Source organism: Canis lupus, chromosome 35, assembly GCF_048164855.1.
Source record: "Canis lupus baileyi chromosome 35, mCanLup2.hap1, whole genome shotgun sequence".
In the NCBI taxonomy this organism is placed as follows: domain Eukaryota; kingdom Metazoa; phylum Chordata; class Mammalia; order Carnivora; family Canidae; genus Canis; species Canis lupus.
In genome coordinates this window covers 6870022-6896299 of record NC_132872.1, presented here as the reverse complement: position 1 = coordinate 6896299, position 26278 = coordinate 6870022, and the positions used below count along the sequence as shown (strand labels likewise).

Here is a 26278-nt window from a genome sequence, read left to right as displayed (position 1 = left end):
TGTCCCTTTCGGCGCCCTTGGAAACCCTAATTAAACGTAGGTTTTCCTTCCTCAGGCTGTCACTCATTTCCCTTAATCTATCCTCATGATCTTTTAATTGTTTGTCTCTTTTTTCCTCAGTTTCCCTCTTTGCCATCAATTTGTCTTCTATGTCACTCACTCGTTCTTCCACCTCGTTAACCCTTGTCGTTAGGACTTCTAGTTTGAATTGCATCTCATTCAATTGATTTTTAATTTCTGCCTGATTCGATCTACATTCTGCAGTCATGAAGTCTCTTGAGTCCTTTATGCTTTTTTCTAGAGCCACGAGTAGCTTTATAATAGTGCTTCTGAATTGGCTTTCTGACATTGAATTGTAATCCAGATTTTGTAACTCTGGGAGAAAGGACTGTTTCTGATTCTTTCTTTTGAGGTAAGGTTTTCCTTCTAGTCATTTTGCTCAGTGCAGAGTGGCCAAAAACAAATTGTATTGGGAAAAGGATAAAAAGAGAGAAGAGAAAGAAGGAAAGAAAAAGAAAAAAAGAAAAGAAAAAAAGAGAGAAAAAGGAAAAAAAAGAACAAAAGGGAGGGGGAAGCAAACAGAAATCAAAAAGCAAAAAAAAAACAAGAGGGAGTATCCTCGGATTCTGTATACTGTAAGTCCCTTGACTTCCCCTGGAGCTTTCCAGTGCTGCTTGGTCAATAATTTGTTTTTCCCGTGTCCTCTAGCTGGTCTTCTAGGGGAGGGGCCTGTTGTGCTGATTTTCAGGTGTTAGCACTTGGGGGAGCTGCTCAGCCCCCTGCCAGGTGCAGGGCTCAGTGAGTGACATTTAAGCTGCCTATCCGGTGAGGCCACTGTGAGGCTCAGTGGGGGCTGTTTATCCTGTGAGGCCCCAGGAGGAACAACCACAGTGGCGGCGGACAGCTCTGGAGCCTTGGATTCATCTCCTGCAGTAACTAAGGAGCTCTCAGTCTGCAGGGGCCTGGAGGCTCCAGGGGCGGGGCTGCTGATCTGCTCAGCTTGGGGCAGGGGCGTCCTTGCTGTCCTGTGCCCTCCTCCTGGCCTCTGCCTGTCCCGGGGGAAGGCAGGATCCTGGGCGGTGACCCCGGCGCCCTGTGCTCCCGGGCCTGCACTGTTGGATTCGAGCTCCCGGCCAGGCAGCCCCCTCTCCGCGGAGCCACCGCCTGAGCCCCTCAGAGCTGCTCCTGGGGCCGCACAGCCCCTTCCTCGCGGAGCCTCTGCCGGAGCTGCCCCCGCGCTGCTCCCGGGTCCAGCCGTGCGCCTGATGAAGCCCTTTATGGAGCTCTCCCCGGGGCACAGGTGCTCTGTTAGTGTCCCAGGGAGCCTGAGGGCATCCCCGCCACTCCTGGGATCCTGCTCTAACTCCCTGCGAGCACCTTTCCCTCCAGGAAGGTTGGTGAAGCTCCTGCTTCTCCGGGATAGGGCTTTCCTATCCTGGGGACACTCGCCGTGGGGGGCTTTCCTGTCCTGGGGACACTCGCCACGGCTTTAGCCCGGCTCCCCACGGGGCCTCTCCCCCTTGGATGCCTTTTGTTTTTCTATCCCCCCCGCCCCCCCCCCCCCCCGTCTTCCTACTTTGATAGAAGCGTGAACTCTTCTCACTGTAGCATTCCAGCTGTTCTCTCTTTAAATCTCAGGCCGAATTCGTAGATTTTCAGGATGATTTGAAGGTTATCTAGGTAATTTGGTGGGGACAGGTGACTTGGGGACCCTACTCTTCCACCATCTTGCCCCGCCTTTAAAAGATTCATTTTAGATCTAAAGACACTTGCAAGTGGAAACTGAGGGGATGAAGAACAATTTATCATGTTAATGGACGTGAAGAGAAAGCTGGAGTAGCCACACTTAGACAAACTAGTTGTCTCCTGCTGGATTTAAGCTTTATTTATCATTCTTTTTCTAGCTCCTTTAGATATAAGGTTTGGTTGTATATTGGAGACTTTTCTTGCTTAAGTAGGCCTGTATTGCTATAAAATTCCCTCTTAGAACCACTTTTGCTGCATCCCAAAGGTTTTGGCTTGTGTTTTCTTTTTCATTTGTTTCCATGTACTTTTTAATTTGATCTTTAACTTCTTGATTTACCCATTCATTCTTTAGTAGGATATTCTTTAACCCCTATGTATTTGTGACCGTCCCAAAATTTTTCTTGTGAATTGACTTCAAGTTTTATAGAGTTGTCTGAAAATACGCATGGTATGATCTCAATCTTTTTGTACTTATTGAGGGCTGATTTGTGACCTAGTATGTGATCTATTCTTAAGAATGTTCCATGTGCACTCAAAAAGGATGTTTATTCCACTGCTTTAGGATGAAATGTTATCAATATATCTGTTAAGTCAATTTGGTCCAATGTGTCATTCAAAGCAATTGTTTCCTTGTTGAAATTCCGCTTATATTATCTGTCTATTGACATAAGTAGGGTGCTAAGTCCCCTACTATTATTGTATTACTATCAATGAGTTTATGTTTATTATTAATTGATTTATATATTTGGCTACTCCCAAGTTGGGGGCATAAATATTTTTAATGCTTAGATCTTCTTGATGGATAGACTTCTTTATCATGATATAATGCCATTCTTCATCTCTTGTTATATACAGTTTTTGTTTTAACATCTAGTTTGAAAAAATTAGACAATCTGAAAGAAATGGATAAATTTCTACAAACACACAAACTACCAAAACTGAAACAGGAAGAAATAGAAAATTTAAACAGACCAATAACAAGCAAAGAAATTGAATCAGTAGTAAAAAAATCTCCCAAGAAACAGAAGTCCAGGTCCAGGTAGCTTCCCAGGGAAATTCTACCAACTTTTTAAAGAAGAATTAATACCTATTCTTCTTAAACTGTTCTAAAAATATAGAAACAGAAAGAAAACTTCCAAACTCATTTTACAAGGCCAGCTTTACCTTGATTCCAAGACCAGACAAGATTCCACTAAAAAAGAGAATTACAGGCCAATATCCTTGATGAACATGGATGCAGAAATTCTCAAGAAGATACTAGCAAATTGAATTCAACAGTGCATTAAAGGAATTATTCACCATGATCAAGTAGGATTTATTCCTGGGCTGCAGGGCTGGTTCAATATTCACAAATCAGTCAACATGATACACCACATTAACAAAAGGATAACAACCATAAAATAAATGCTGAAAATATAACAATAAATATAATAATATAATTTATAAATAATATAATATATTTTATATTATATGTTATATTGTATATAATAATAACCATCTAATAAATGCTGAAAAAGTGTCTGACAAACTACAGCATCCATTCTTGATAAAACACCCTCAACAAAATAAGGATAGATGGGACATACCTCAACATCATAAAGGCCATATGTGAAAGGCACACATCTAATATCATCCTTAGTGGGGAAAAAACTGAGATCCTTTCTCCTATGGTCAGGAGTAACACAAGGATGTCCGTGTTCACCATTATTATTTAACATGGTACTTGGAAGTATTAGCCTCAGCAATCAGACAACTAAGAGAAATAAAATGCATCCAAATCAGAAAGGAAGAAGTCAAACATTCACTATTTGCACACAATATAATACTCTATGTAGAAAACCCAAAGGACTCCACCAAAAAATTACTAGAACTAATACATGAATTCAGCAAAGTCTCCAGATATAAAGTCAATGTACAGAAATCTTTTGCATATCTATACACCAATAATGAAACAGCAGAAAAAGAAATCAAGAAATTGATCTCATTTGCATGCAAACCAGTAAGATACCTAGAAATAATCTTAATCAGAGAGGTTAAAGATCTGTACCCTGAAAACTATAGAACACTTATGAAAGAAATTGAAGAGGACATAAAGAAATGGAAAAACACTGCATGCTCCTTAATTGGAAGAAAACATTTTATTTTTATTTTTTTTAAGATTTTATTTATTCATGAGAGACACACAGAGAGAGGCAGAGACATAGGCAGAGGGAGAAGTAGGCTCTTTGCTGGCAGCCCGGTGTGGGAGTTGATCCCAGGACCCTGGGATCAAAACCTGAGCCAAAAGCAAATGCTCAACCACTGAGCTACCCAGGCATCCCAGAAGAAAAAAAATTTTAAATGTTCATGTTACCCAAAGCAACCGACACATTTAGTGCAATCCCTATCAAAATACCACCAGCATTTTTCACAGAGATAGAACAAACAATCCTAAAATCTGTGTGGAATCACAAAAGACCCCAAATAGCCAAAACAATCCTGAAAAAGAAAAAAAAAAAACTGGAGGCAACACAATTGCAAATTTCGAGCTATATTACAAAGCTGTAGTCATCAAGACAGTATGTATTGACACAAAAACAGACACATAAGTAAATGGAACAGGATAGAAAACCCAGAAATGGACCCGTAACTATATAGTCAAATAATCTTCAACAAAGCTGGAAAGAGTATTCAATGGAAAAAAGAAAGTCTCTGACAAATGGTGTTGGGCAAACTGGACAGCAACCTGCAGAAGAATGAAATTGGACCACTTTCTTAAGCCAGACACAACAAAAATAAATTCAAAATGGATGAAGACCTAAGTATGAGACAGGAAACCTTAAAAATCCTAGAAGAGAACACAAATAACAACCTTTTTGGCCTCAGCCATACCAGCTTCTTACTAGAAATGTCTCTAGAGGGAAAGGAAACAAAAGCAAATAATTAAACATCTATTTCTGATGAAATAAATTTAGTTTAGAAATGAATCAATTCATACTCTATTAGCTACTTATGATAAATATATAGGGAATCCAGGATCTAACTTAGTAGGGAAACCTAGAGGTATTGGCACTAAAGTCAGAAAGAAAGTGAGGATGCTCACCTTGTCCCTATTTTTAACACTATATGATGTTTTAGTTAAGACAAATGTGAATAATTAGAGGCATAAAAATTGGAAAGGAAGAAGTGAATGTCTCTATTTTTGATTATATGATAGTGTGCCTGGAATGCTTAATAAAATCAATATTAAAATGAATATTAAAAAAATAAAATGAATATAAATAATAAAAAATTTATAAGGTAACATAATAAAATCCAATGTAGAAACAATATTTTGTCAGAAGATGTAATGAAGAGAAGATCTAATATAAAATAACAACCAAAAAAATTCAAAATAATAAGCTATAAAATTAAGAAAATCTGTATATGGAAAACTATCAAACTTCCTGAAAGATATAAAAGTATATTTGAATAAGTGAGAGATCTACTTCACTCTTGGATAAGGTGACTATTTTTTTTCCATCTTTTTTTTTCCTTTTTAAAGATTTTATTTTGTTTTATTAGAGAGCACACAAGCAGGAAGAAGGGGCAGAGGGAGAGCGAGAATCTCAAGCAGACTCCCAGCTGAGCACAAAGCCCGGTGTAGGGCTCAGTCTTACCACCACCCTGAGACCATGACCTAAACTAAAACTAAGAGTTGGACTCTTAAATGGCTAAGCCACCCAGGCACTCCTCTTTTTTCCCATTTCTTTAAGATTCCTCTTTTTCCCTTGACTTCTAAAGTCAAACTTTTATGTCAGTAAAAAATGTGAAATTTTTATTTTCATATACAGTTATAAAACAATAAATTTCCCTCTTGATGAAGCTAAATCTTTATCTCACAAGTTTTAATATAAGGCATTTTTGTTCAATTCTATTTCATACCTTTCATTATATTTTCTTCTTCGACCATAATTACTTAGAAGTATGTGTTTTAGTTTCCAAAATATTTTGTTAATGATTTCAAATTTTATTTCATAGTTGCTAGGGAATATAGTATCTGTGATTTTGATTTTGTGGTATTTAATAATTAACAGATATTTATCAGATAACTATTTTCTTCAGTTAATATTCCAGGTCCTAATGATATAGTAATCAGGAAAGCACCTTACTTCTTTGTACCTGACATTGTCACAGTACTTAAATTCTATTGTGAGAGATAAATTTTTAAAATTATATGTATATATTATATAAAATATATAATTATTTAAAAATATAAGTAATATATATTTTTGTGACCTCAGTGATATTCATGTTTTGGTATGGTTAGACATGATTGCAGAGTGATCTTGTTTTTGTCTTGATCATGGTCACAGAGTGATCTTGTCAGATGTCTCCTGGATATTAGGAGCTGCTTTTCTCTTTCTCAATTTTATTGATTCTAATATTTTTTCATACTTCATATATCATAATGGTGTATAAATATCTGAATAATGTATGACATTTTAAGGTTAGGCAGTTTATATTTTGTGATTTACTGTGGCTATTGCTAGTAATGTTTTATAAACAACACAACTTCTACCATTCAGATGTATCTATGAAAAAAATATAATAGCATTTTAGATAATGATTTCATTACATCTTAGGGCTTAAATTTTGAAAGGTTATATTATTCAATCTCCTGCTAAATGAGATTTTCCAAACTTTTTAGACCTACAAATCTTTCCCTGGATTCCATAGGAATTGGTTTAATGATATATCATTTTCTCTAGTATTTAAAAAGAGCTGATTTAATGTTAAAATGCATCTTAGTGTTTATGATGTTACATACATTTTAACAAATATTTTTAAAGTTCACTCTTAATTTTAACTTTTTTAATTTAGCAAGTCATTATGCCATTTAATTTTGTATGTAAAGAAGCTCAATTTTTTTGTCCAATCAATTTTCAAATTTATTATATGTGATTTAATAATGAAACTTTTTTTAAAATTTTAGCCATCTGACAGGTGTATGGTGATATCTCATTGTGGTTTTGATTTGCATTTCCCTGATGATTAGTGATGTTGTGTATCTTATGTGTCTGTTGGCCATCTATATATCTTTTTTTTGGAAAATGTCTATTTAGGTCTGCCCATTTTTAATCAGATTGCTGTGTTCTTTAGAAGGAATTGTATTTATTTGAGAGAGAGAGAAAGCAGCAGGAGCAGAGGGAAGAGGCAGAGGGAGAGGGAGGAGGGCTACCCATTGACCAATTCTGGGTTTGATGCCAGGACCCTAAGATTATGACCTGAGCTGAAGGCAGATAATTAACCAACCGACTGAGCCACCCAGGCACCCCTTAGTCAGATTATTTTTTGGTGTTGAGTTGTATAAATTCTTTATATATTTTGGATATTAGCCCCTTATCAGATATATCATTTGCAAAAATCTTCTCCCATTCAGTAGGTTGTAATACCTACTGAATGGGAGAATACCCATTATAGGAGTACCATATAACCCAATAATTCTACCACTAGGCATTTACCCAAAGAAAACCAAAACACTAATTCAAAAAGATATATGTACCCCTAAGTTTATTGCAGTATTACTGACTGCAATAGCCAATATGGAAGCAACCTAAGTGTCCATGAATAGACAAAAGGATAAGGAAGATTTGGTATATATACACAATAGAATATTATATAGTCATAAGGAGGAAATTGTTATATTTGTGACAGTATGGATAGACTTAGAGGGTATTATGCTAAGTGAAATTCATCAGAATAGGAATGACAAACATGACTTTACTGACTTTACTCATATGTGGAATCTAAAATAAACAAATGAATAGACAAAAAACCAGAATCTATAAGTACAGAAAAAAAAAAAAACTGATGGTTACCAGAGGGGAGAGAGGTAAGGAATGGGCAAAATGAGTGAAGAGAAGTAGGAGATCCAGGCTTCCAGTTATGGAAAAAGAAGTCCCAGGAATAAAAGGCACAGTATAGAGAATATAATCAATGATACTATAATAGATTTGTATGGTGAGTGGCTACACTTGTGGTGAGCATAGCATAAGATAAGAATTTGAGTGACTAAGTTCTGCACCTGAAACTAACGTAACATTCTGGACCAACTATACTCAAATTAAAAAATTAATTAAAAATAATAAAACTAAAACCGTTAAATATGGTATAGTTTCAAAAATATACATTGATTCATGAACTGTTATTTGAAATTTTTAAATTTCCTGTTAAAAGTGGCCCACTTATTTTTGTCATTTTTTTTTGTGTTCTAAGATATTGAGGTAGGTCTTAGGATGCTGTACAGGAGTAGCTTATGTCTACTACTCTATTTTCTATTTATATCACTGATGTTTTGAAATTATTGAAACATTTTTATGCAATGTATAAGAATTTGTATCAGAAATAACTACTGATGGGTTTCAAAAATATCATCTTAAGGCAGATTTGTGGGAAATATTATTTGAACACTGGTCTATTTTTATCCTGTCTTTTCTTAAACTAATGATAGAATAAATTTAACAAAATATAACAAAATATACAAATAAAAATTCAGAGTTATAAGATTAAAAAACCATCAGCATGGCTAGTAGTATTTAACTGAATGAGTCTTGAATATTATCTACTCTCAAACTATTTTAAGATGAAAACATGTATTTTGTTGTCTTATTTGTTGATTTATAAGTAAATATCCACCATGTTTAATGATGTGAATCTCTAGAATACCTTTGTGAGCTTCTGAGACTTCATAAATCACCAGTTTAAAATACTGACATAAGTCAAAGAGAAAACAGGATTTGATACAAAGAAATTAGAAGCCAAATTTATGGCCATAGTTTTCAAATGCATAGGGCTGAATGTCATATGCATTATTATTAAACTTATGCCATTTCATCCTTTACTTCTCTACCATTTTTCTTTTGTTCCAATTTTCTTATTTATTTTTATGTTCTTATATTTATATACATATATCTTCAACTTCTCTTGGAAATTGGGAATGAGGACGATTTCATTGGTAAACATTTATTGAAGTAGAGTTCATTTGGCATTTTTCTTAAATGTAGGAAATCTATATTCAGGTTTGGAAAAATTGGCATTCTAAGTAAAATCGTATCACATAGTATGATTTTACTTAATTGTATTAACATTAAACTTTATTTCAAGCAAGTTAAAATTAATGTTAGAATTACAAAAATGATTATTCTAATGTTTTCCAGCTGCTGATAGGTTATGAAAATGGTACTGTAGTATTCTGGGACTTGAAATCTAAAAAAGCGGACCTGAGAGTTTATTATGATGAGGTAAGTGACTCTACTGAAATATAGAAGAGTATGATGACTTTGTGCCTGTCTTCTACTTGTAAGCTTTGTACATTGCCAATATTTTTATCATTGAGTAACTGGTTCTGACTCAGTGTCTCATATTGCCTGTTGGCATTCGCCCAAGTTCCAACTCTGAGTTGTTCTCCTGAATGAGAATTCTGCCTTGACTAACTGTTTTGGGTCCCTTTTTGGCATCTTATATTACCTATCCTTTTCCTTCCATTAGATTACATTAAGTCATGTCTTGCCTCATTGTTCTTAAGATCTCTAAATACACTATTCAGAAATTCTTTTTCTGTGGCAGATAATTTAAGAGGTCAGTTTGAAAGACCTTATCATGTAATACTTGCCTTCTCAGAATAAAGATTGATTTTGTAAATGGTAATATTTAATAATAAGGGTCAGTAAGGTCTTAAAGTGAGTTTTATTGTACATAGCTGAGATTTAATTTGGCTTTCATTTAGAGAAAGCAATGAATTGCTATCTATCAGCATATAGTCTTTGAATTGATACTTTAGTTGTTCAAAGATTAATTCTAGGCCGTTAATGATTTCCCCCTTCAGAAGAAGCTAATGTGAAGATAAGCTGGGACAAAAAGGTAAAAAAAAGGGTAATTACCTCTTGTAGTTGTGGGAATAAAGGTGATCATGTAAGGTCTCTATTCAATTTAAGAAAATGGTAGAGTAGGGAGAGATAGGAAAATACAGGTCAAAATTCGTTATCTGGTATTACCTGCACTTACATGGGGAAAATGCAGAAGAATTTAAAGCAACACTGATATAAATAGAAAGGAAATTTAAAAAACCACATTTCTTTGTATGCTATCACCCATCCCCTTGTAACAGTTGAATGTTTAAGTTTTGGTGCTTAAAGGTATAAGCCTTTGGCTATGTCATAACTACACTCATAAGTACCCCCCAATTCATTTCTTAGTAGTTCTGGCAAATTAAGATTTTATCATACATACAAGGTAATTGTCATAGTGACAAAGAGTTCAGTGGTAAATGATATAGCAACTGGGTCATGATTGGTGAAAAATACTTTGTCAGGTAATGTCATATAATTATGCTCTTTATGATCAACTTATAGGGCATCTTGAATCATGAGGAAAGAAGGCCCTAGAGAGTTAAGCTACATTTTCCTTTTATTAAATATACAAAATATAAAGATAAGATTAGATATTGCTCCCTCTCTCAAGACTAGTAACTAGATAAGAGTACAAATATGGTCTGAGTAGTCAGTTGGAAATAGAATAGGCCATCTAAAAAGGAAATCCAGAGGAATATGCTAAATCAGCTAGTTTTTTTTTTTTTATGGCCTAAAACAGTATAGAAGGAAGACTTCTAACCTTAAAAAGTGAACAAAAGTAATTTTTCAATTAAGTGTTTAAATAAGCATTAGCAATGTTTAAGTAGAGTACCATTTGGCTTTACATCAGGCCCTCCTTTTTTTTTTTTTAGATTTTATTTATTTATTCATGAGAGACACATAGAGAGAGAGAGAGAGAGGCAGAGACACAGGCAGAGGAAGAAGCAGGCTCCATGCAGGGAGCCCGACGTGGGACTCAATCCTGGGTCTCCAGGATGACACCCTGGGCTGAAGGCAGGCACTGAACCACTGAGCCACCCAGAGATCCCCAGGCCGTCCTTCTTAAAATAGTTTCTTCCTCTGTGTCTTTCTACCTCATTCTACGCGTCTCCTTTCTCCATCACTGATTCTTTCCTTGCTTTCCTTTAAATTACAGATACTCTTCAAGATTTTATGTCTTCACCCTCTTCATTTCACCTCTAGTTTACATTTATATTTATATCTTCTCCCATTATTTCAAATATTAATTTTATTAATTTTATTCTAATAAATTTAAAATCTATATATATATATATCTTATCAACAATTTATTATATAAGCCCAGATAAATATCTCATTGGCCCTGAATTAACATTTAAAGACCTAAACTTTGTTCTTTGTTCTCCTTTTCGATTTTTAAATTTTGATTATTTTTTCCAGTCTGTAATCCTCAGAGTCATATTTGATCCTTCTTTATATATCATATGCGATCCATTTTATAGACTCTTAATTCTGTTTTAATACTACCTCTCATTCCTCTTTTTTCATTCCCACATTCAGTGTTCTAGTCTAAGTTTTTATCTTTTGCCTGGAAGACTATGTAGCCTTTTTAACTAACTGCATTTCCTCTGATATCTTACCTTTTCAGTATATCTGTCACTAGTAAGAGTATCGTTTTAAGACAGATCATGTAACTCTTTACCGCAGAACCTTTGAATGGCTCCCAATTATCAACAATACAAAGTCTTTATTCCTTTACATGAGATTCAAGGCCCTGATGTTATCTTTTCATAAGTTTAATTCAGTGTATCCTTCTACATACTCCTCACACCTCAGACATATTACTGTCTCCTAAACATATCATTTATTTCCTACCTTCAAGTGTTTGCTCCAGCTAATTCCTTATCATGAACTCCCTTCTTTCCTCTCTTGCATATCAAAATCCAATTTCCTTTTTAGCCACTATAAACTATTTGGACTACTAAGTAGCCCCTTGAATAGCCATGGATGAATTGAAAGATTTGTAAATCCAGGATAATTTTTAGAAATAACTATATGAATTTACATATTAGCTGTGAAATTTTTGTTTTATTATATCAATATTTCTAAATAATCTCTCACAGAAAAAACCCTCAGAGTTTGACATAAGGATAAACTTTTAATTCCTTGAGTAGCTGCTGTTTTTCATTTTTTTCATATGGATATCCAACTTTTTGGGTTTCCTTTCTCTTCTGTTTTGGAGAAACTCAATCACAGCCACTGAGTTGACCGAACTAGCTAGTGCTTTATCTTCCATATTTTGTTTTCTATCTTTTAAAATTCTTCTTGAATTGGTTGTAATTTTTTGTTGTTGTTGTTTTGTTTTGTTTTGTTTTTAGTAAACCCTTAAAGTACTTTTTAAAGAAAGGAGTCAGGTATGATGAAATTAATAGAATTGGATACTTATCCATTAAATCCATTCAAATACCAGCTCTTTAGTAATGCACTATTTGACAGTCTCTAATAACAAGCTGGTTTTATATGCCTACTCTTTTGTACAATAAGCATACTTATGGTACTTACTTATTTTGCTCTCGTGTTGTAGCTGTTCTTTTTCTATTTGTCTTCCCTAGTAGGTAGAAATTCTAATGATTACTCTAGCTATCAATTATCTGTAACTCTAATAATACTTATTATTTAGAAAACAATAGTTTTAAACACATAAACCTTAGTTTAGTATATAGTATATATATACATAATTTAGTTTTCTGTATAAAACTAAATGTTAAAAGTCCCAAACAATAGCTATTATTAATATTCATTTATTTCCATTTTCTCTGTCTTGCAGTTTTGAAAGTTCCTTTAAGTAAAGGATAATGTTGTATACATCTGTTCAGGTTTATGTCTACTAGAGCTTCTCTCTTTGTGCTTAGCACATTACCCAAAACCCATGTAAACTTTATGATTTACAAAGAATGCCAGGGTGTGGAAATATGTGACAACATTAATTATTCATTCAAGAGATATTGAGTATCTACTCTATGTCAGGCACTGTGCTACCACTGGGAATAAAACAATATATGAAAATGGAATAATTAATTTTTAATTTTATGTAATTCACATCTTCAGAATAAACTTATAAATTAAAAAAATTTGAACCCTTCTTGCTTAAACTCTATATTGCCAAGTTAATTTAAATAGTGTATATTAGAGACAATATGGTAAAATGATTGAGAATATGGGTTCTGTAGTTAGATAGACCTTGGCTTTGAACTGTGTGACCTAAGCATGTATATCAGCGTCTGTAGGCATATTTCACTATGTGCAAATTGGAAAAAATAATACCTGCTTTATAAAATTAATATATTTAATATAAATAGTTTGCCAAGGGGTCTGGCATATAGTAAGCTCTCAGATGGTAGCTCTTAATGTAAAATATTATTTAAATTGGCTACTTTAAGTGGAATAGGCCTCTACCTTTCCAGAAGTTATCTTCTGATAACCTTGCTTTTACTTCTAAGTAAATAATTTTTCAAAGGAATGTATAGGATACAGAGAGGATATAGAATTTACAACAAAAAATTCTCGGCTAAAATGATATTATGAAATGTATTTAATTAACTTTTCTCTATCTCAGGAGATTAATTTTTGTAGTCTTCTGTAAGCCTATAGAGGATTGAAATGGAAGATAGTATGATATGGGTCAGAAAAATTATGTATATTTCTTAAGTATTGTTATAATAATTTTATCTAGGAATATTTTCCCTTTGGAATATAGAATGCTATAATATTAAACTTTTTCCCTCTCTACTTGTTTTTAATTGCTATTTCATTAGGCTATTCATTCAATTGATTGGCATCATGAGGGCAAACAGTTCATGTGCAGCCATTCCGATGGTAGCTTGACCTTATGGAACCTGAAAAGCCCAAGTCGTCCTTTCCAGACCACAATTCCACATGGTAAGGTGTATGCTTTCAAAGAAATTAACTTTGGAGAAAGTGCCTTGACTTGAAGTAGGACATGTGGTATCAGTGAGTTTGGAAGAAAGTGATAAGATGTATCTTCTGATTCTAAAGACCTCTTTATGTCTTCTTCAGTTCCCAACATTATACCTCAAACTTTCTGTACTTTCCCTCTCCCTATTTATCTACTTTCCTACTTTGTGATACTTATATAAAGACCTTTCCAACCAAAAAATAGGATAATAGATAGTTGATGTATCTGAAGCAGAGGATATAATGTAGGAAATTTGGCCAGTCTTAAGGGTTAAGGAGGTAGTGAGGATGACATTATTAGATCTGACTTTCATACTTTGTATACTGCTTTATAGTTTGTCATTTTCTAGATTCTCTCATTTATTCCAATTTCTTCCATTTGATTTCACTAAATATGAGAAATTTGGTTTTTATTGTAGATTGTATTTCTTATTATCTTCCTTATCAAAAGAAAATATTTGAGGTTTATGTTCTACCTGTCTCCCTAACTGGGCAGAATAAAAAGTTCAAATGAATAAATATCTTTTATTCAGAAGATCATATTATTTCTGAGAATACTGGTGGTGATATGAGTTCCATACTTACCTTATATCATTGGTTGTTCTAGGAATAGAGGGGTCAAAACCTGGCAGTTAATGAAACACATTCTATTTTATAGTTTCTGAGCATTTATTATAGTGTCACATTTAAAAAAATATTCATATTTTTTATAACTAGTGATATAAATATGGAATTATTCCATATTGTGTTAGTCTGCAAGGACAGTTGCATGCTCCATCTTCAAATGATTAAATTATTACAACATTTAACCTAGCAGCTTAGAGGTTACTTTACATTCACGCATTTAGTTTGAGATGCTTCCAGTTAAAGATCGCCATTATGGAAACCTTGCAATAGGTGTTGCTATACATTCCACTCAGGTAGAATTATTTGTTTCTATGATGAGTTTACTTCCTCTCCACTCCCCCACCCCCATTCCTTATGTCTTTTATTTGTATGTATGTAATAGGAGTTACTAAAAAATTTTCTACTTCTATTCATCTCAACAGTCAACTTCTATACAAGTTCTTTTTGGCTCGATTGGATATTTGGTACTTTCATGTTTCACCATATCCATATTTTTCACACTGGAGTTGTTGTCTATGTAGTTGACCCTTGGACCATATGGGGGATGGGGCACTGATCTCTGTGCAGTTGAAAATCCTCATAAAACTTTTGACTCCTCTAAAACTTATCTATTTATGGCCTGCCATTGATTGGAAGCCTTACTGATAAACAGTCATTTAATACATATTTTGTATGTTATATATATCATATACAGTATTCTTAAAATAAAGTAAGCTAGAGAAAAGAAAATGTTAAGGAAATCATAGGAAGGGATGCCTGGGTGGCTCAGTGGTTGAGCATATGCCTTTGGCTCAGGGCGTGATCCCAGAGTCCAGGGACTGATTCCCCGCATCAGGCTCCCCGAAGGGAGCCTGCTTCTCCCTCTGCCTATGTCTCTGCCTCTCTCTCTCTCTGTCTCTCATGAATAAATTTTTTAAAAAAAGAAAACAAAATCATAGGAAGAAAAAAATACATTTATAGTACTATACTTATTTTTTAAAAACCTATTCCTTTGAATTAGTGTTTTTGTATTCTTTGGCTAAATACCAAGTAGTGCAATTGCTGGATCATAGAATAGTTCCATTTTTAATTTTTTGAGGAAACTCCATACTATTTTCCAGAGTGGCTTGAAACTAATATTTCAAGCCACCTGAAACTAATATTACAGTGTGTGTTAACTAACTGGAATTTGAATACAAATATAAAAACTCTGTGTATAAGTGAACCCACACAGTTCGAACCCATGCTGTTCAAGGGTCAACTGTCATTCTATTTTCCTGTTGAAAGAGATGAAATTCTGTTCACAGGTTGCTGAAAACATCAGCATCTGTGTCTCATAACATACAGATCAAGTTAAATTCCTGCTGCCTCACCACTATTTGAAGCAAACATCAGTGATTTTGACATATTCTTCAGTTTCATATGTTAGATTTCATTTCAACTATTTTTATTTAATTTCTCTAAGTAGTACTTTAACTGTATCCTATAGTTTTTTATTTTAATTTTATTAAAAATATGTAATTTTCATTAATATTCAGCTTATTTTCTAATTTCTATAAAAATTTTCCTTTGACCTATGAGTTAGATATTTGTTATCTAATTTCTAAAAATATGTTTTGTTATAGATTTTTTAATTAATTGTAGTCAGAGACTGTGGCATGGTACTAGTTCTACAAAATTTACTGTGATTTCCTTTATAATTAGACATACACAATTAATTACATAACATTCCAAGTATGCTTGAAATAATGTACATTTCCTGTTACACAAAGGTCCACCTTGAAATTGTGGGGGTTTTTGAACTATAAACCTTTTCTTAGTTTTTGTTGTTTGATTTTTCAATTTTGAGAGAGGTAAGTTAAACTATTATAATGGATTTTCCTTGTAATTCTGTTCCTTTCTGCTCTATATACTTTAAAAATCAAGGAGGTCAAAGTTGTTTATAAGTATTAATCAGATCCTCTGCTTTTACTAATATTTGACTAGTGCTATCAATTTCTGAGAATGGCATTAAAATTTCCTAAAAAATATAGAATTATATACTTTTCATTTTATTTCTGTCCTTTTTGGTTTCATATATTTTTGAGGCTTATTAGGCATCCATATGTCTTTATAGAGACCGTATATTTGGGTTTCGTTTATTTAGTTTTATATCATTTAGTTGAAGTGTTCAGTCTATTAATATCAATGTAACTACTGATGGATTTGAATTTAGGTATACCAAGTTACTATTTGTTTTCTGTTGGTCCGAACTTTTGTGGTGGTGTTCTTTTTTCCTCCCCTTTGTGCCTTCTGGATTATTTGAAAGTTTTTATTAGAATTTAATTTTAATTTACATATAGGCATTTTATCTTCAGACCTTCTTTTCCCCTAACTTTTCAGTCTATTGGAGTTAACATTGTAGCACTTCACAAAAAAATGGAGAAGCTTCACAATCATATATATATGTTTACTTTTACAATAGTTATATGTATTACTTTTAAATACATTGTTAGAATTAAGGAAAATATTCTTTTGTATTTAATTTATAATTTATCTTAATATAATTTTATATTTATGAATTTTTATAATTTCATTTGTTCTTGAGGATTATAGGAACATCATTTAGCATTTCACTTAGCTTTCCTCTATCTAAAAATTCCTCCTTTTGGCTTTTATTTTTGTTTTGTTTTTTTAAGATTTTATTTATTCATGAGAGACACAGAGAGAGAGAGAGAGGCAGAGACATAGGCGGAGGGAGAAGCAGGCTCCATGCAGGGAGCCCAATGTGTGGGACTCCATCCCAGGACTCCAGGATCACGCCCTGAGCCAAAGACAGATGCTTAACTGCTGAGCCACCCAGGAATCCCTTGGCTTTTATTTTTGAAGGACATTTTTGCTGGATGTAGATTTCTGGGTTCAGTTTGTGTTTGTGTTGTTTAAAAGGTGCTGCACATTTTTTAAATGTTTCTAGTTTATGAATGAGAGATGTGTGGGTTTTAGCCTTTGTTTCCCCTATGTATAATATGTCATTTTTCTCTGGCTACTTTCAAAATTCTTGTAGCTTTTATTTCCAGTAAGTCCTTTTGACTATAACATGCCTAAGTTTGTTTTCTTCAGGTTCATTCTGTTTAGGGTTCTACTGAGCAACAGAACTTCCTACATTTAGAAATTTATATCTTTCCCAAAATTTGGGGAAATTTCAGCCTTTTATTTTTTCAAATATGTTTTTCTGCTCCACCTACTCTCTACTCTTTTTCTGGGACACCAGTTATTTGTCTGGTAGAATTTTTGGTATGTCTTACATGTTTCTAACTCTGTTTTTTTAATCATTTTTTTCTCTGAATTTAAAATTGGATAATTCCCATTGATCTATCATTTATTTAATTGCTCTTTCCCTCTGTAATCTTCATTCAGCTATTAAACCCTTGTTATTTTTATTTTAAATATTTTTCCATTTACTACCTTTTTAGTTTTTCTATTTTTCTGCTGAGATTTTCTCTTTTCAGTCATTATGATTATTTTGCTTTGCTTTGCTTTCCTTCCCTTCCTTTCCTCATTAAACTTAGTTATAATTGCTGCTTTAAATATTTGTTTGATTATACCAAAATCTACTTCCCCTTGAAGTTGGCCTCTGCTCATAAGAATGGCTCACATGTTTCTTCTTCATATATCTAATAATTAGAACTGTATAATGAATATTATGGACATTATGTTGTATATACTATAGAATATATTCTTGTTACCCCATTCCTCCCTAGCCATGTGTCTCCTAAACTTGGGAACCATATCCAGATTCATTATTTTTCTACAAATCAGTATTTTTTATATGACAAAAAGTAGTCTTTATCTGAAAATCAAATTATTGGACAGCAGTGGGAAAAGAGGGAGGACGGTGGTCATAGATGAGTTTACTTTAGTACCTATTTCACTTGAGATTAGCACTGTGGTGATATTGCCCTTGTTATAGCTGGTTTTCACTAATACTACAGACATCATTTTTCTTTCACAGTAAATTTTAATCGTTTCAAATACTTATTCTTCAAATATAATGCCCTCAACTATATACACAGACATACAGTCTACCTACATACATGATCTTAAACCAAATCTCATCTCATACTCCATAGTGACATTGTTACTCAGAAACAGGACAGAGATGTCAACAATTATCACTGTAATTTAACATTTTCCTGAAAATATTATCCAGTGTATTTAGACTTGAAAAATAAATATGATATTTAAAAGTTTAGAGAGTTCAAATTATAGTAATTTTTTGATAATGTAATTGCACAGCTAAAAAAAACTAATTAGGAATACTATTAAGTATAACATGAGAACTCTGTATACAAAATGAAACACAATGGATGAATAAAACCATGTAAAAAAATAGCATCCGCAAAAATACCTGGAAGTAAACCTTAAAATAACAGTGAGGTATTATTTCTTCTAAAGGACATAAAGAAGACTTGAATAATGAAAAACATACACTATGTATGCATGGGTAGATTCAATATTATTAAGATGTTAGCTGTCCACATATTAATTCAAAATTCAATTTGTTCCCAAGAAAAATAACAGGTTTTAAAAATTAGACAAGCTTATGTGTAGCAAAAGTAAAAATGAAAATAGAAAAATTATTTGAACAAGGAGTAATGGTCAATTATAGGCAGTTTGGAAGGTTAGATGCCCTAGACAATTCTTGCTGAAATAATTACTTACTGATATGAAATAAATTTATTTTTTAAAATGTCATTGAGCTAACAGCAATAAAAACAAGGTAAGCTTAAGGATCCCAAAAAAACATTGTTAAGCTAGAAATGCTAAGAAATAAATGATAAAGATAGAATTTGTATTGTTTTAAATATTTTATTCATTTATTTGAAAGAAAGAGAGAGCATGAACACAAGGAGGGACAGAGGGAGAAGGAGAAGCAGACTCCCCAGTGAGCACAGAGCCCCATGTGGGGCTCCATTCCAGGACCCTGAGATCATGACCTGAGCTGAAGTTAGACCCTTAACTGACTGAGCCACCCAGCACCCATTGTCTATAGTTTTATGCTACACTTCAGAGAACTTAAACTTATATTTTAAAAAATACAAATTTATTGAAATATAATTCACAATTCAGTAGCTTAAAGTGTACAATTCAGTAGTTTTAGTTTATTCAGAGTTATGCAACCACCAACAAAATCTTAGAATATTTTTGTCATCCCCAAAAGAAACCCCATACACATTGACAGTCATCCCATCCCCACTCCTCCAGCATATATATGAAACATATATATGAATGCTTATACGTCAAACAGAAAATGTAACATCAAGTATACATAAAATATACAAATATTTAATTAGGGATTGAATAATTCTTATATAAATTGAAGTATGTTAGGGTACAAGGGAGTAAGACACAACTTGAAAGTCCCCATAGCCTGCTGAAGACCGATCTCTCCCACTCTCACACCCATCATGAAGATGTCACCTGTATGTCCAGCAAAGAATCTGCGTCCCAGCATCAATTCCAGTCTGGGCCCAGGCTGAGGAGGAAGCCACTCTCTGAGATAGGTGTCCCAGTAGGATGCTAATGTCATACATTCCTCTCCATTCCTTGGGATCAACCCAGTACCAGGTGGTATGCCTGAAGTGTCTTCTGCCTCTATAGATTTGACTACGTGGGCATTTAATATCAATAAATTCATACTATATATGGTCTTTCATGACTGGCTTCTTTCATTTAGCATGTTTTCAAGGTTCATCCATGTCTTAGCAACTCTTTTGTTAGTTGGTGAGTAATATTCCATTGTGTAGATATACCACTTTTATTAATCTACTCATCACTTGATGAACATTTGAGTTTTCCCATATTTTGACGATTCTGAATAATTCTGCTGTGAATTTTTATATACAACTTTTGTGTCAACACATGTTTTCACTTCTCTTTGGTATATATACAAGAATGGAAATCCTGGATCATAACTCATATTTAACATCTTAAGGACCTGCCAAATTGTATTCCAGAGTTCGGGCTTTTACATACTCACCAGAAATATTAAGTTTCCAACCTCTCCACATCATCATCAACAGTTGTTAATATCTATCTTTTTTAAAGCCATCATAGTAAATACGCAGTAATATCTCATTGTGGTTTTGATTGGTATTTCCCTAATGAATAAAGATATTGAATACCATGTGCTTATTTTCATTTCTAATATTCTTTGGAGAAACATTGATTCAGTTCCTTTGCTCATTTACAAATTATTTGTTATTATTATTGTTGTTGTTGTTACAATTCATTATACAGTTGATCCTTGAACAACACAGAATTTGAGATGCCAACCCTCTGTATAGTAGAAAATTCACATATAACGTTTTTTTATTTTTTTATTTTTTTTCTTTTTTGTTTTTTTAATTGAAGTATAATTAACATACAATATTATATTAGTTTATGTGTACAGAATAGTGATTCAACAACCTATTGGCGATTCAGAGATTCAATAACCTATTGTTATGCTATGCTTGCCATAGTAACTGATGTTAACATCCATCACCATACAACATTATTACAATATTATTGACTATATTCCCATGTTATACTTTTCATCTTCATAATATATTTATTTTATAGCTAGGAGTTTGTACCTCTTTATTTTTTTATCTATTTCACCCATCTTCCACCCACTTTCCCTGTGATTACCATCAGTTCTCTGTATTTCAGTCTGAGTTTGTTTATGTTTATTTGTTTTGTTTTTTAGATTTCACTGTAAATGAAATCATATGATATTTGCTTTTCTCTGTCTGACCTATTTCACTCAGTATAATACCATCTAGGTTCATCCACATTGTCACAAATGGCAAGATAATCATTTTTTATGGCTGAGTAATATTCTAGAGTGTGTGAGTGTACACACACATAAAACCTTTATCCATTAATCTATGGATGGACACTTCCATTTTTTTGGATATTGTATATAATGCTTCAATAAACATAGAGGTGCACATATCTTTTTGAATTAGTGTTTTTGTTTTCCTTAGGTAAGTACTCAGTAATGGGACTATTGAATCATATGGTATTCCTATTTTTAATTCTTTGAAAAACTTCTCTACTGATTTCCATGGTGGCTACACCAATTTCTATCCCCAATAACAGTGCACTAGGGTCTCTTTCCCTCCACACCCTTTCTAATGCTTGTTATTGTCTTTTTTATTCTAGCTATTCTGACAGGTGTGATGACATCTCATTGTGGTTTTGATTTGCATTTCCCTGATGGCCAGTGATGCGGAGCATTTTCTCATGTGCTTGTTGGCCATGTCTGTGTCTTCCTCTGTGACATTTCTGTTCATGTCTTTTGCCCATTTCATGATTGGATTGTTTGTTTCTTTGATGTTGAGTTTAATAAGTTCTTTATAGATCTTGGATACTAGCCCTTTCTCTGATATGTCATTTGCAAATACCTTCTCCCATTCTGTAGGTTGTCTTTTAGTTTTGTTGACTGTTTCTTTTGCTGTGCAGAAGCTTTTTATCTTGATTAAGCCCCAATAATTCATTTTTGCTTTTGTTTCTCTTGCCTTCATAGATGTATCTTGCAAGAAGTTGCTGTGGCCAAAAAAAGGGTGTTACCTGTGTTCTCCTCTAGGATTTTGATGGATTCTTGTCTCACATTTAGACGTTTCATCCATTTTGAGTTTATCTTTGTATATATGGTGTAAGAGAATGGTCTAGTTTCATTCTTCTGCACGTGACTGTCCAATTTTCCCAGCACCATTTATTTAAGAGACTTTCTTTTTTCCAGTGGATAGTCTTTCTTGCTTTGTCGAATATTAGTTGACCATAGAGTTGAGGGCCCATTTCTGGGTTCTCTATTCTGTTCCATTGATCTGTGTGCCAGTACCACACTGTCTTGATGACCACAGCTTTGTAGTACAAACTGAAATCTGGCATTGTGATGCCCCTGGCTGTGGTTTTGTTTTTCAATATTCCCCTGGCTATTTGGGGTCTTTTCTGATTCCACACAAATCTTAAGATGATTTGTTCCAGTTCTCTGAAGAAAGTCCATGGTATTTTGATAGGGATTGTATTAAACGTGTCAATTGCTCTGGGTAACATTGACATTTTCACAATATTAATTCTGCCAATCCATGAGCATGGAATATTTTTCCATCTCTTTGTGTCTTCCTCAATTTCTTTCAGAAGTGTTCTGTAGTTTTTAGGGTATAGATCCTTTACCTCTTTGGTTAGGTTTATTCCTAGGCATCTTACACTTTGGGGTACAATTGTAAATGGGATTGACTCCTTAATTTTTCTTTCTTCACTCTCATTGTTAGTGTATAGAAATACCACTGACTTCTGGGCATTGATTTTGTATCCTGCCACACTGCCAAATTGCTGGATGACTTCTAGCAATCTTGGGGTGGAGTCTTTCGGGTTTTCTAGGTACAGTATCATGTCATCTGCAAAGAGGGAGAGTTTGACTTCTTCTTTGCCAATTTGAATGCCTTTTATTTCTTTTTGTTGTCTGATTGCTGAGGCTAGGACTTCTAGTACTATGTTGAATAGCAGTGGTGAAAGTGGACATCCCTGTTGTGTTCCTGATCTTAGGGGAAAGGCTCCCAGTGTTTCCCCATTGAGAATGATATTTGTTGTGGGCTTTTCGTAGATGGCTTTTAAGATGCTGAGGAATGTTCCCTCTATCCCTATACTCTGAAGAGTTTTGATCAGGAATGGATGCTGTATTTTGTCAAATGCTTTCTCTGCATCTATTGAGAGGATCATATGGTTCTTGTTTTTTCTCTTGCTGATATGATGAATCACATTGATTGTTTTACGACTATTAAACCAGCCTTGCATCCCGGGGAAAAATCCTACTTGGTCATGGTGAATAATCTTCTTAATGTACTGTTGGATCCTATTGGCTAGTATCTTGTTGAGAATTTTTGCATCTGTGTTCATCAGGGATATTGGTCTATAATTCTCCTTTTTTGGGGGGTCTTTCTCTTTCCATCTCTTTCTATCTTTCCAAACAGCTTTAGTAGAATAGGTATTGTTTCTTCTTTAAACGCTTGATAGAATTCCCCTGGGAAGCTATCTGCCCTGGACTTTTGTGTCTTGGGAGGTTTTTGATGACCTCTTCAATTTCTGCCCTGGTTATTGGCCTGTTCAGGTTTTCTATTTCTTCCTGTTCCAGTTTTGGTAGTTTGTGGGGCTTTCCAGAAATGCATCCATTTCTTCTAGATTGCCTAATTTATTGGCATAAAGCTGCTCATAATATGTTTTTAAAATCGTTTGTATTTCCTTGGTATTGGTGGTGATCTCTCCTTTTTCATTCATGATTTTATTAATTTGAGTCTTTTCTCTTTTGTTTTAATAAGGCTGGCTAATGGTTTATCTATCTTATTAATTCTTTCAAAGAACCAATTCCTGGTTTTGTTGATCTGTTCAATAGTTCTTCTGGTCTCTATTTCATTGAGTTCTGCTCGAATCTTTATTAACTCTCTTCTTCTGCTGGGTATAGGTTTTATTTGCTGTTCTTTCTCCAGTTCCTTTAGATGCAAGGTTAGGTTGTGTATTTGAGTTTTTTCCAGTTTTTTGAGGGATGCTTTTATTACAATGTATTTCCCTCTCAGGACTGCTTTTGCTGTATTCCAGAGATTTTGAATGGTTGTATCTTCATTCTCATTAGTTTCCATGAATCTTTTTAATTCTTCTCTAATTTCCTGGCTGATCCTTTCATCTTTTAGCAGGATGGTCTTTATTAACCTCCACCTGTTTGAATTTCTTACAAATTTTTCTTGTGATTTATTTCTAGTTTCAAAGCATTATGGTCTGAAAATATGCAGATGACAATCTCAATATTTTGGTATCAGTTAAGACCTGATTTGTGACCCAGTATGTGGTCTATTCTGGAGAAAGTTCCATGTGCACTTGAGAAGAATGTGTATTCAGTTGCGTTTGGATGTAAAGTTCTGTAAATATCTGTGAAATCCATCTAGTCTAGTGTATCATTTAAAGTTCTTGTTTCTTTGAAGATGTTGTGCCTAGAAGATCTGTCAATTACAGAAAGCGCCGTGTTGAAGTCTCCCACTATTAGTGTGTTATTATCTAAGTATGTCTTAACTTTGGTTATTAATTGATTGATATACATGCAGCTTCCACATTAGGGGCATAAATATTCACGATTGTTAGGTCCTCTTGTTGGATAGATCCTTTAAGTATGATATAATGTCCCTCTTCATCTCTTGCTAGTCTTTGGGATAAACTTTAATTTATCTGATATGAGGATTGCTACCCCTGCTTTCTTATGAGGACCATTTGAATGGTAAATGGTTCTCCATCCTTTCATTTTCAGACTGGAAGTGTCCTTAGGTCTAAAATGAGTCTCTTGTAGACAGCAAATAGATGGGTCTTGCTTTTTTATCCAGTCTGAAACCTTGTGCCTTTTGATGGGATCATTAAGCCTATTCATGTTCAGAGTTACTACTGAAAGATATGAATTTAGTGTCATCATAATACCTATTCAGTCCCTGTTTTTGTGGACTATTTCTTTGGACTTCCTCTTTCTTTTACAGAGTCCCCCTTAATATTTCTTGCAGAGCTGGTTTGGTGGTCACATATTCTTTCAGTTTCTGCCTATCTTGGAAACTCTTTATCTCTCCTTCTATTCTGAATGAGAGCCTTGCTGACTAGAGTGTTCTTGGCTGCATGTTCTTCTCATTTAGGACCCTGAATATATCCTGCCAGCCCTTTTTGGCCTGCCAGGTCTCTGTGGAGAGGTCTGCTGTTAACCTAATACTTGTCCCCATAAAAGTTAGGGATTTCTTGTCTCTTGCTACTTTAAGGATCTTCTCTTTATCTTTGGAATTTGCAAGTTTCACTATTAAATGTTAGGGTGTTGAACGGTTTTTATTATTTTAAGGGGGGATCTCTCTATCCCCTGGATCTGAATGCCTGTTTCCCTCCCCAAGTTAGAAGTTCTCAGCTATGATTTGTTCAAATATGCTTTCTGGTCCTCTTTCCCTTTCCGCATCCTCTGGAACCCCAATTAAATGTAGATTTTTCCTTCTGAGGCAGAAATTTTTTCCTTCTGAGGCAGATTTTTCCTTCTGAGATTCATATCCCTTAACCTTTCCTCATGATCTTTTAATTGTTTTTCTTTTTTTTCCCTTCAGTTTCCTTCCTTGCCATCAACTTGTCTTCTATATCAGTCATTCATTCTTCTACCTCATTAACCCTAGTCGTTAGGACCTCCAGTTTGGATTGCATCTCATTTAATTGATTTTTAATTTTGGCCTGATTAGATCTAAACTTTGCAGTCATGAAGTCTCTTGAATCCTTTATGCTTTTTTCCAGAGCCACCTGTAGCTTTATAATTGTGCTTCTGAATTGGCTTTCTGACATCAAATTATAATCCAAATTCTGTAACTCTGTGAGAGAGAGTACTATTTCTGATTCTTTCCTTTGTGGTGAGTTCTTTCTAGTCATTTTGCTCAGTGCAGAGTGGCTAAAAACAAGTTGTAGTGGAAAAAGGAAGGGAGAAAAAAGAGAAAAAAAAGCAAACAACCCACAAACAAACAAACAAAAACAAAGACCAAAAACACACAAACAAAAAGGTGGGGTGTCCTCTGGTTCTATATACTGTAAATACCTCGACTTCCTCTGGAGCTTTCCAGCGCTTCTCAGTCAAGGACTTACTCTTCCTCTGTCCTTCCAGCTGGTCTTCTGGGGGAGGGAACTGCTGTGCTGATTCTCAGGTATGTGCACCTGGGGGAGCTGTCCCACCCCCTGCCAGGTGCACAGCTCAGTGGGAGCTCTTTATCCTGTGAGGCCTCTGTTCCCTGGTGGCCCCACTCTCCCAGGCACAGGGTGACACCAGGAGGAACAATCCTACTGGCGGGGGCCAGCTCTCTAGCTCTGGAGTCAGCTCCCACAGTAACTACTGCAGCTTCCAGTCCACACTGGCCTGGATGCTCTGGGCCAGGGGGACGCTGATGGGCACAGCTCGGGGGCACCCTGTAGCAGGAGTGTCCTCGCTGTCCTGGGCCCTCCCAGCCTTCGCCTGTCCCAGGGGGTGTGCAGGATCCTGGGCTGTGTCCCCCGGCGCCTGGGATCCGGGGCCTGTGCCGCTGGAA

At 34.6% G+C, this 26278-nt stretch overlaps 1 protein-coding gene across 6 annotated transcripts in view; it reads left to right on the top strand.

The window, feature by feature from the left end:
- Positions 1-26278, top strand: part of STXBP5L (syntaxin binding protein 5L) — a 385708-nt gene that overhangs the window by 173700 nt on the left and 185730 nt on the right. For all 6 annotated transcript variants that reach the window (XM_072812552.1, XM_072812550.1, XM_072812551.1 and 3 more), the window contains 2 exons: positions 8925-9008; positions 13412-13535. In XM_072812552.1, coding sequence (XP_072668653.1) covers positions 8925-9008; positions 13412-13535 — 208 coding nt within the window. The remainder of the gene's footprint in view (positions 1-8924; positions 9009-13411; positions 13536-26278) is intronic.